General features: G+C 43.1%; 1 protein-coding gene across 1 annotated transcript in view; it reads right to left on the bottom strand.

The window, feature by feature from the left end:
• LOC126090872 (proline-rich protein 36-like) overlaps positions 1–12,296 on the bottom strand; it is a 30,478-nt gene extending 18,182 nt beyond the window's left edge. Inside the window, exon 1 of the mRNA XM_049907021.1 lies at positions 12,194–12,296. Coding sequence (XP_049762978.1) covers positions 12,194–12,296 — 103 coding nt within the window. The remainder of the gene's footprint in view (positions 1–12,193) is intronic.
• Between the last annotated feature and the right edge of the window lie 259 nt (positions 12,297–12,555).

Here is a 12,555-nt window from a genome sequence, read left to right as displayed (position 1 = left end):
CCCAACTGACCGTCAGCTCTCTGACTAAATTAGCTACATAACATTGCTACTGCCTAGTGCGCTATAGTCCAAACTGCTTAGACCGTCCGCCTATAAGCACTTTGATGTTTCGTTTGTTACACTGTAAGTCAAGTAAAGCACTTGTCAGCTTGAAGGATGGTTTCAGCAGTGCAGCGCTTTGCTAGGCATGGTAGCAGGCTCTCGACTTCCTCCCACCTCTGAACAGATACAGCCAACCAGACGGGGACCTGCATTTCACCACACACGCCGAAATACGGTGCATCATAACTTTCTATTAATGCCATTCTTATAGATGAAAGAAGCGATAATAACAGAGGAAATCGTAGGATCAACCAAGGACTGCACCGTAAGTCTAAGTTTTGTAGTCTAGAACTTAAGCCATTGAGCCACAAACACACTTTTCTGGACAAACCATTAATAATTTATTTATAAAACAAAAACTGGACTGATCTAAGGGAACAATTAATACTAATTTTTTACAGGAAGTAAACAAATAAGTTAAAGTGAAATTATTTATTATTCGTTGTTTAATTTACACAGGGTGATTTTTCCACCGGTGTACGAACTCTAGGGACTGATCGATGAGACGATATGGAACAAAAAAGGTCTAATGAACTTACGTCCGAAAATGTATGGTTTCCATGCTAGAGATAATTTATTCAATCAAACATTATTAAAGGGACTGCGGTCTAATAAGCGCTGTACCTTGCAGCCACAGTTACAGCATGCTTGGTTTCCTCCCACTGGATGGTACTGTTCATATTGTTCATAAGTCATGCCCTCTCCAGCCATAGTAATTGGTAATGTTGTGTCTCATTCACCTCTCTGGCTGACTCACCTTGTAGTGGACGTCATACAGCGATGTACACAATGGTTCCATGTTCGAGTCGAGAGCTTGCCAAGATGATGTCTACTTTCGCGAAGGCAACTGGCAACGGGCGGCGGTCAGCAAGATTGTGTCAGGAGATCTATCCTCGTCGGCAACAACCACAGAATTCAGTGTTTGAATCAGTGTTTCAGTGTTTCGCCGTTTGTCTGGAACGGCGTCGTTTCAGGAAGCAGCAAATCACGAAATACGTAACCGAAGTGTTCGAATACCAGACTTGGACGCAAATGTGATTAACATGGTGGAAGGCGATCACCGTGTCTGTAGCAGGTTGGCCCGCCAGTATGGGGTAAGTCAGACGACCATGTGGAACATTCTGCATGACAATTGTTACTACCCTTACCAATTACAGCGTGTGCAGGGCTTATGGGCTTATTAGCGACAGACTTTCCATATCTGGAGCAGTTTTGTCATCGATTTCATCACCAGACAACCACGATTTCGGGATTTGTCTCTTCCATCGTATCCACAGATGAGGCCCCTATTCGCGGAGTGGTATCTTCCACTTTCGTAACTGTCATGTGTGGGATAGTATGCAGAATCCCCGTGGTATGGTGACAGCGAATCATCAGCAAAGGTGCAGCCGTAATGTGTGGGGCAGGATAATTGTTCACCGTATTTTGGGACCAGTCTTCCTGCCGCATCACCTAACAGGCCGGAAGTATCAGTGTTTCTTGCGGCTGACTTTGCCTCCCACGCTGGAAGAAGGACGTATCTCAATCGTGTCTTCCCTGGTCGGTGGATCGGACGAAGGGGACCAGCTGCATTGACTGCTCATTCACGGGATGTCAACCCGTGTGATTTATTGATACGAGGCCACCTCAAAAGTATCGTGTTTTCAGAGTCCATTCCGGATGTGGAGGCACTGGAGCAGCGTGTTCATGCTGCCTTTGACACTGTTGGGACGCAGCCTCACCGAAACGAACGTGTGAGACAGAACTTGCTACGGCGCGTACACGCATGCGTTGAGGCACATGGAAACCATTTTCTGCACACACTGTCACAATGTATGATTGAGTAAATAATCTCTAGCATGGAAACCATGCATTTCCGGGCATAAGGTCATTCGAGAATTTTTGTTTTGTATCGTCTCAATGATCAATCCCTAGAGTTTGTACACTGTTGAAAAAGTCATCCTGTAATTAATTTATTGGCGAATAAATTTGTTTGAATGACCTACTTATTCGAATACTATCAAATGTAACGCGCCCTCTTAGTTCACTTGCTTGATTTATTCATGAAAGCCAATGGGAAGCTAGTTTGAAATTTTTTAGTTAATTATGGTTTGTTGTCAAGCTCTCAACGTAAATATTTTTAATTACTTCTTATCAAAATATGTCTAGATGTCAGTGCCATTTTAGTAGCTGACTGAAAGCAAGCTTTAATTGATCAGCTATTATTTCACATAGATAGAGCGACCCATTATTGAAGTAATGACCTTTAATAATATTCAATATTCCGTTATCTCTTTCATTTCCATGATACTGTGGTAGCACTTGGTGAATCTCCAGCATACAGCGCACAGCTTCTCCATAGAAAACATGGAAAATCATTGACTAATTACAATTCTAAATGCATTTGAACGCTTTTCGAGCCATTAGTGCTGCTACGTTGTGTGGAATTGTATAGGTAGTCTGTTTCCTTACCCACATGGCGAGGCCTTGACACTGTTTACCGTCACTCAGTGACAGCGCCGCGTGACACAAAGTGAACTACTAGCCACGTGTTTCCGATTGTGCGTGCATGGTGAGTGATGTATACGAGCGCTGTTCACGTGGATTCGCCACGCGGATGCAGTGATCTAAACAGCACTTAATCGCCCGCAGCGACTGTCCTAGGCTCGGACAATATCGATTATACCCTAGATCACTGGAAAACTGCGGTTTGGCCCGCTGAGTCCCGATTTCAGTTGGTAAGAGCTGAAGGTAGGCTTCGGGTGTGGCGCGGACCCCACGAATCTATGGACCCGAGGCACTGTGCAAGTTGGTGGTTGCTCCATAATGGTGTGGAGTATGTTTACATGGAATCAACTGGCTCCTCCGGTCCATCTGAACTGATGCGACAATCATTTCTTTTCCGATTTCTTCACATTTTTCATGCAGCTATTTCGTCCTAGCTTCCCTGCACTTGGTATTTATTTCAGTCCTGAGCGACTTCTCTTTCTGTATTACTGAATTTTATTCAACATTTTTGTACTTCTTTCTCTCCATGGGTTAACTGAAGTGTTTCTTCTGTTACCCATGGTTTATTCGCAGTTACCTTCTTTGCAGCTATGTTTTTCTTCCCCAGTTCTGTGATTGACATTTTTAAAGATGTCCACTCCTCTTCAACTGTACTGCGTACTGAGCTACTCCTTATTGCTATATGTAAAGCCTTAGGGAAATTCAAGCGTGTATCGCCATTCGTTAATACTTCCGTATCCCACTTGTTGGCATATTGATTCTTCCTTACTAATCTCTTAAACTTCAACCTACTTTTCATCACTATTAAATTGTGATCTGAGTCTATATCTACTTCTTGGTAAGCCTTAAAATGCGGTATCTGATTTCGTAATCTCTGCCTGAATATGAAGTAATCTAACTGAAATCTTCTCGTATCACCCGGTCTTTTCCAAGTGGACCTAATTCTCTTGTGATTCTTGAACAGAGTAATCGGTATTAGTAGCTGAAAAATATTACAAAAGCCAATTATACTTTCTCCTATCTCATTCCTTGTCTCAAGCACATATTCTCCTGTAACCTTTTACTCTAGTCTTTCCGGTACATCTGCATTCCAATTCCCCATGACTAGTAGATTTTAATCCTACTTTACGTAGTGTATGACCCTTTCGCTATCGTCATACACTTTCTCTATCTCTTCATCTTCAGCTTGCGGCGTCGGCGTGTATGCTTAGACTATGGTTGACGGTAATGGTTTGCTGTCGATTCTGATAACAACAACCCTTTCACTGAACTGTTCACAGTAACACACTCTCCACCCTACAGTCCTATTCTTATCGAATCCTACTTCCGTTATACTATTTTCTGCTGGTGTTCATATCACCCTATACTCATCTGACCAGATATTCTTGTTTTCTTTCCTTTTTACTTCACTGAGTCTTACTGTATCTAGATTGAGCCTTTGCATTGCCTATTCAGATTGTCTAGTTTTCCTATCACGTTCAAGCTTCTAACATTCCACGCCCCGACTAGTAGAACGTTATCCTTTCGTCGGTTATTCAATATTTTTCTCCTGGTCCCTCCCCCTTGGGAGTCCCCCTCCTTGGGACCCGGATGGGGGACTATTACGTAATTTTTTTTTCCAATGGAGAGATCATCATGTCACAGAATAATATCCACTGCTAATTAATAAATCATTATAATGATATGTACCTTACTTCTGACATTTAGGCAGGTCGGACATTTTGTGTCATTCCAGCTTGCTCTTGAGAAAGGCTATAAAGCCGAATTCATGATTGTGTGAAATAAATGAATAGCAATTTACATTTCAATGGCGGAAATTTCTTTGAAAAGGGTTGCACATGCAGAGCAAATGCCACTTGCGAGCTCTTGTACTGGATCTTCTTTCTGAGTGTGTCTAGTCCACTTGCACCCGACAACAGAGGCAAGTGACAAGGGGGCAGGTAGACGGACACGATGAGTTCAGAGATTACGTCGCAGGACTCGCTGGCGAGTCTAAAGCGAGTATGCAGAACTCGTTTGTGACCTCTAACAAGGGCACACTTCGCCCAACCGTGAAGGCGTTACATTATGCAAATATCTGTAAGCATCGTTGCTCGTAGTCCTTGAAAAGGCCAGAATACGTTGAGATATTATCTTGAGAAATTTACATCTGGCTTAGTCAACTCATGAAAGACATATGAGAGAGAAGAGTACGACTTTCGTCAAATGGAGACATGCAATTACTCCAATTAACTGTGCCTATAGCATCCGTAAACGCTTTTAAAAATCGCAGTACGGGTCACACTCTCACGAAAGCTGTTATACTCGTTACTATTTTCGCATTCGAAACGCATTATTACAAACATTTTAATTACACGCCCCATAACTGAAGGTGACACTTCCGGATAGTGAAAAAAGCGGAAGCCGCTTTAATTACGTTATCGCCGCTCGAGAGGCGTCTGTTCCATTTCGCTCTCTTCTGTGCTGTCGGGAAAAACTCTGCGGCCAGACGGGAGACGACAAAAGTCGTGATGTTTACACTTCTGGCAGTAATTGGAGGCAGCTGTAATAACATTAACGTCTTTCGCGTCGCTCTCTTATTAGACGCGAACGCTGGCCGAGTAATTAACAAGTTAGTGCCCAATTAAGGAAGGTTTCTTTCCTGCGACAACTGCTGCCCCGGGAGTAACTGCGTTTGCGCAGTCCCCCCCACCTCCTCCCCTCCCCACAGAAGGAAAACAAAGGTAAACGCTAATCAAATGACTATCGCTTCCGCACCGCAGCTTATTCATCTCACGGGGAAAGCCGCGCCCGCCGGCCAGATAGAACCCTCAAACGAACCGCGACAATTTAATCGTGCTGCCGTGCTCCTGTTTGTCTCGCCTGGGTCGGTGGGGCCCGCAAATAATTACTTCGGTACACTTTCTTTGATTGTTTTATACAACATCAGCTATCCTTGTGTTCCCTTTGCTATGTAATTCGCACAAGGAATAGAACAAGTTCTACTGTAGCTTTATGGCGTTTCTCGTGCAAGCGCAAACGAGTACTTTGAAGTAATCAAACGAAACTATAGTTTTATTTGATTAAAGCTTCTATGCTTAGGTTTTATGGAGGATTCCCGGTTTTGTTCGACGATGAAGTGCTATTCCAACACAATTGGAGAGCGTCTGCACTGTTGTTCGACCTGAGGGGGGAATATAAAGTGGGCCGAAGCGTGAATGGGAGTTTGGAGTCGGGAGGGTGGCGTCCTAGGGTAGTCCTCACAGCTGTGCAGAGCTACTGTGCCGCAGTGGCGTAGTGGTTAGCGCATCTGCCAAGTGAGCAGGAAACATTGTTTCGAATCCTGCCCTTGGTAAATTTTAGTTCATCGTTTCAGTCTGCATATATACAACTTAGAACTTTAGTGTTTTCAAACATAAACTCCTTGTTGCCGAATGGGCTAATAAATGATGTATAAAGAGGAATGTCGCATATCACAGCAGAAATTAGAACAGAAAAGTCCTATAAACGTATTTCCAGAAACATATACATGTTCAAATGACCCACTCGGATAGCCGTGTGCGTTAACACGCCGCTTCTGGGATTCGGCGAGGCGCATCAGTCCCGGGTCGGATTGACGAGGGCCAGTGTGTCTGCCAGTCTGGAAGGGGTTTTTCAGACATTTCCCCACATCAGCCCGTCTGAATACTGGGCTGGTACCCACATACTGCTAGAGTTACACAATGCGGAAATATTTAGAAAAGGTTGCATATTTTGATATGGGATCATGGGATAACACTCGGCGTTGACGGTTGGAGAATCTAAATGCGGAAATTCGGGGGGGGGGGGGGACGGGGGGAGGGAGGGAGGGAAGGAAGGAAGGGTGCACACAAGAGGAGGGGCAAGGTCATATAGCCATCCCTTACATTGAAACTGAGCCGAGGAGGCTTCTTTGAGGGCGATCGTTCCATCAGTCACTGCAATAAATTTTTCAAAAAAAATTTGTGTGAAATCTTAATGGACGTAACTGCTAAGGTCATCAGTCCCTAAGCTTACACACTGCTTAACCTAAATTATCCTAAAGACAAACACACAAACTCATGCCCGAGGGAGAATCGAACCTCTGCCGGGAACACATAAATTGTATTTCAATATACAGCAAACTATGTTACTGCACTGCATCTACTCGACAGGATAGAGATGTTACTATTGTTCAAATATTTCATCGCCTTTTGACAGTTCCTTTTTGTATTACCCACGTATATCTCCCCACAACTACACGGAATCCTATAAATTACAGCTTTTTGCAGCGGTTGGCGAGCATCATTGACCTATTTTAGATGATCTTGTATCTTCTGCGTGGATGTGTAAGTTACTGCAATGTCACGCTTCCTCAAGATTTTTCCTAGGCGGTCAGTCACGTCCTTAATGAATGGCAGGAAATCTTTAGATTTCACCGGCGCTTGAGCATCACTATGTTTTCCATGCTCTTTTCTCCTCAGCGAAAGAATAACCATTCTTGACCAATGCAATGGTGAGAGGTTTTAATTCTCTGTCAACCAGCTCTGGTTCACAGATTTTTCTCGCTCTATCCACTAACGCTTTTATGACTCGTTGCTTTTGTCGCAGGTGGTGGTGGCGGCACGAATCCCGGTGTAGGTATCGGTCTTTGTGAGTGGGTTTTCGGTAAACTGTGTGGCCCAAGCTACCATCATATTTCTTGACTACTAGTGTACTAAGAAAATTCTAACCACCACCACCACCCGCAACAAGTCAAGGTGTCACAAAAATGTTAGCGGATAGAGCTAGGAAAATCTGTGAACCAGACATGCTTGACGCAGAACTGAAACATCTCACTACTGCATTTCTCAAGAGTGCTTATTCGTTCGCTAAGATGAAAAGAGCCTTAAGACCACATCGAGGAAAACATAATCAAGCTCTAGCGCAAGTGAAATCGAAAGTTTTCTGCCATTCATAAAGGATGTGACTGACAGCATAGGAAAAATCATGAGAAAGCGGAACATCGCGCTAATTTACGCATCCACGCGGAAGATAAAAATCATCTAAATTCGGTCAATGATTCTCTCCAAGAGCTGGAAAAAGCTGTAATTTATAGGATTGCGTGTAGTTGTGGGGAGGTGTACGTGAGTATTGCAGAAAGAACTGTCAGAAAGTCAATTGCAGGAGAGGGGAGATTGACAGATCAGCTGTTGCGGAACATACTTTGCAGCCAGAAGACCGCCACTTTCATTTTGATCGGACTCAAGTAATGACAGCCTCGAAAAGCTATACAGAGAGGTCATAGAGATTGTGAGACGCCCCAGGAATTTTAATAGGGAGGAGGTCGTGAAACTGAATGAAATTAGGATTCCGATGCTGAAGAAGGTGTGTACAGTCTTCAACCATGGATGGGATGGTAGTAACGGCGGAAAACGGCAGTTGAAAACGGCCAGTTGCGTTCGCGTATTCGACTTGTGACGTCTCGCCACTGCGCGGAAGCTCGCGGAAGCGGAATTTTGCTGTAGTCAGTAGCGAGCCAGGTTGTGAATCGGACATTCAAAAAAGCTAAGATCCCACTTGGAAATGTCCTCCGCAGATGGGGACGAAACCTGGGGTTTTGAAGTGACATTCCTTATACCACTGCATAAGAGCCCCGAATATTTTATTAATCGTGACAATTCAGGCCATCAAAGTTTACGTTTTACAATGAAAAATAACGAAAAGAAGGCAATAACAGAAAAAGGAAAAAATGTGGTGAGTGCGGCAGAATACTATGCGGGGTGTACTGGTTAGATTGCCGGCTGGGTGGTAGATTTTTTCCGCTTGGGGACTGAGTGCTGTGTTGTCTTCATCATCATATCATCCTCATCGACACGCAAGTTACGGAAATGACTTGAGCTAAAAAGACATGCACTAGGTGACCTGTCTACTCGACGGGAAGCCCTCTCCACATGACAATTACCAAGAGTGTATGGAACAACTGTTTCCAAACAATACACACGGAGCATAACGTCGGCCTTGCAGCGTTATGCAGGTATTTTCAGTACAATAGAGATACAAAGGTTAATGAGGGAATGAAATTAAACATGGCCACACAAATGAAGAATTTAATTCAACTGCTCTGAAACGGGCCATTGGAGACCACGGGACCTTATACCAAGATACTCGGAAGGTATCTCTGAAAAAGCCCGAAATTGTGTCGGTGGAGGTGTGGTTTACCCTTTGTCAGTGCGCAGCAGTTTGATAGTCGTAGTAGATATGCGCCTGATAGTGTAGCCATCAGAGTTTTGAAATCGATCGCAATAAATTAACATCAGACACAGCTATTTAGAATTAATTTCAAAATAGGAAAATAACTAGATATTTTAGAGAACAATAATATATTGGTTGACGTTCACACTTCAGCAGAATGGCAGGTGAAATATTAAATTACACATTGACTATCGTCTGTAAATGTTCGACAACAAATGAATTGTACACAGAGCTTATTTAAAGACGCGGGAGTGGCAACTTTTGCAAAAGTACAAATTTCACAACTATTTCATTTTACAAAATGACTTAAAAGCCACAAAAATAAGAGAATATTCATATACAGTAGGTGTCAATCTTTTATTTTTTTTTCAAGAAACTCAAGTTCTGTAATTGAGATATTTCATTACTTGGTAATTTATTCTACAAAAACTAGACATATCCTGAAACAAAAGGGGGTCAAATACTCTTTAAAAACCAGAATAAGGGCTTCTATGTATGTCAGTCCTAAAACAAACAATTATTGCTACTGCAGTCGGCATAAACGTCTTTGCAGAATTCAGCAACTGTATTCGACTATATATTTGAGACAATTCTCAGTTGTTGTTGCCTGTCAGTTGCAAACATTTTTTTAATTCGATCACATGTTTCGATCACTCAGGATCATCTTCAGATCTAAGTAATTGCATCAGGAAACCATCTTGTCCATTCAGGGAACATATCGGTCTATTCTGATATATATGCTGCTGTGCGTACATAAGACTGTTTACGGATGCAGTTTCTTTGATCTCAAGATGGTCCAGAGTGATCGAAACATATAAGTTAATTAGAAAAGTGTGCAACTGAGACTGAACAATGAATGAGAACTATCTTAAATATCCAAACAATTATTAGTGGAGTCCAAATTTTAAGCCCACACGGTTTTAGTGTTTGGTAAATTGCTATTATTACTATATCGACAGATTTGTGTTTGGTTGCTCCGACGAGAACGAATGTTCCTCCACTGCATTTTTTTAATGGAGTATTTAACCATAAACTAAGTGTTGGTATAGAAAGGCACTGTGTACACTGTACGATCACCTTTGCTTCGCATAGCCGACAATTTAGAGCTTAAACTACGTATATGAGGTGTCCCCTTTTTTCCATGTCCCCTTCTTTCGAGGTCTCCGTGACGCTATTTTTCAGCAACGCAACGCAAGATCGATGTTGCCAGTTGGGACTGGCAAACTAGTCGACACAATATTCTTGCACTTGGGAGTGAGGGCTCTTTCGGTCGGATTATCGTGCTATAGTGATATTTCACGCCAATATCATAAATCTCTCGATAGTATTTGCATAACTGTCTTGAAGTCATTCACAATGCGAAGAGTTTTCTCTAGTTACCACCTTACTTGTTTACTGTGATGTCATCACGTGTTTCCAATAACGGCCACGAGAGACCAGCAATAACGTTGTGGTCAGGTAGAACCTCAATACGAAAGCTGTACGTCTGTTGCCCTGGTCAGAACTCTCACCCACTGAAAGCATACGGCTATCGATGGCAGAGATATTGGCACAGCACTGCTTACCACACAATACAACTGATGAACTCTGACTCAGAGCGGACGCAGCATGAGACAATCTACTTGTGTCATCCAAGCCCAGCTCAACTCGACGTGCAGCCAGCTTAGGGCCACTGTTACTGCCAGAACTCGCAACTCCCTGTACTAAGCTTTCCACCCTCTAATAATTTAATCATTGCATACCCACAACAAATAAGATTTCGCTATTTACGACGCACAATTGATATGTTCCATTGTTGGCAGAGACAGAGAGAGACTTATTAGATGAAATGTACACTTTTATTTGTAACTTATTTCCAGTTTTGTAAAAGTACACTTTGGCCAACGATTCTCTAGTGAATATGTGACACTCTTGAAATGTGATTTCGAGATGACTGTGGAATAGCTATCTACAATTACTGTAAATTCTTCATCTTTTGGAATACAAATTATTTTAGATGGGAGAATAATCAGAAGTAAGAAAGCGTCAAAACTGGTGAAAGGATATGGATATTCCCAGAAATCCTACTTTTAATCTGTCAGCTATCGCATAGCTAAAACCTACAAGTGGGAAGATGCAATGTCGCATTGCCCGAGTAATTATTTTTATTTTGTAATGTAGGTGTTATTTCACTTTTAATACAGTTTTTCAGACGTCTCACAAGTTTTTCACCAGTTGCTGTGTATGTTTTCCAATTTAATCACCAACAGCGTTAACGAGCCCTAACCTTTCTGTCGGATGCAATCAGTTTAAAACTTTTAGTGCCAGGCTATCAGTTCTACTGCAGTTCCGCGGTAAGCAACTTGCATAACGCGTTTAGAAACCCTTTTGTCTACAAGCTATCGTTCTCTTTCTCTCGTATCGTTAACTGCTTCTAACACCCTTATCGCCGATCGTCGACAAGAATTTGCGGATTTCCTCAATTTGTTTACTGAAGGTGGCAGTTTTCTGTAATCCCGTATGTGGGGATCTCTCAAAGTAACCATAGTATTATTCAGTTCTGCTGTGCATTGCGTATCTGCTAGGAAATACATCCTCCCACTCTCTATATCCATTTTCTGCTCCCTCTCTATGTCCATTTCCTCCTCCCATTTCTGTGTGCATATCTGTTTCTCCCTGTCTCCGACCACCTTACCCTCGTACCTCTCACATTCATTCTCCTTCCCCTCTCACTGCTCAGATATACCCAACCGCACATGTACTCCCTGAAACACATTCTGATACAAACTGCACACTATGCTATTAGTGTACAGCAGCCTAGATGTCAGGCGTAACCAACCTTTTTCACGCCAAGCTTCAACCGTACCAAACAGATAGACAAGAAAGTTTGTTATATTACCTTGTCATCCCGTTCTGAGATATGTTTACATACTAAATCCCTAGCTCATAAGTTGCAAAATTTGTACTAAACAGACAAACAACAAGAAAATGACCTAACAAAAACGTGAGAACAAATGACACTAATGCTACAGTTTAAATTACTTAGAAAAGACGTCCTTTTGGAATAACCCTACCAGCATGTGCTTCTGTTTGACAGTGAGCTATTCCACTTGATCCACTTTGAGTAAACTCAGTGGTGAGACACGCAGCTTGCATCACGAGTCCCCTGGAAACCCTGATTATGGTTTTTCATTCCTTCTTAAATTTTACTTAAAATTCATGTCTGTACCGCTTATTTTATTGTTAGATTAATTTTGAGACTGTAACCGCGATCACGCTATAACGCTACCTGGATATCTGAAGCGAGAGAGTCATTTGGCGGCCAGGGGGCGTGGCAGGGAGCACAGTGTTTGCGGTGCGGCAGCATCCATCAGGGTGTCGGCCCTCCTTCCGCCCCAATCCCCTGCCCCAAAACCTTCCGCCTCCGCCTCCGCCTCCGCCAGCCACCGCCCGGCAAACAGGCTGCGCGCCTTCCGGGCCAGCACCCCCACTGGGCGGCCAGCCACCTTGCAAGACATTAGCCGCCGACTCGGGTTTCCAGCTTGGCAAACAGCCACTTCCCCCTCCAAGCAATCCACACCTCCTTAGGGTGGGGTTGCGTTTGGGGGTGGGGGTGAGAGATCTGCCTACAAATTTGTAGCATTCTTACTCTGCCGTTTTACAGGCCCAAGCCTATGTTTCTGCCGAAGCGTAAAGCTTATTTTTCTAAGATATACTCTTTGTTGTGAAAAATGGGGTGATAGGGAAGTACCTAAACATCATCACTAACATGGCACA

The sequence above is a fragment of the Schistocerca cancellata genome, chromosome 1 (assembly GCF_023864275.1).
Source record: "Schistocerca cancellata isolate TAMUIC-IGC-003103 chromosome 1, iqSchCanc2.1, whole genome shotgun sequence".
NCBI classification, from domain to species: domain Eukaryota; kingdom Metazoa; phylum Arthropoda; class Insecta; order Orthoptera; family Acrididae; genus Schistocerca; species Schistocerca cancellata.
Note: the sequence above shows the minus strand (reverse complement) of the source record. Positions and strands in the feature narration are given on the sequence as shown.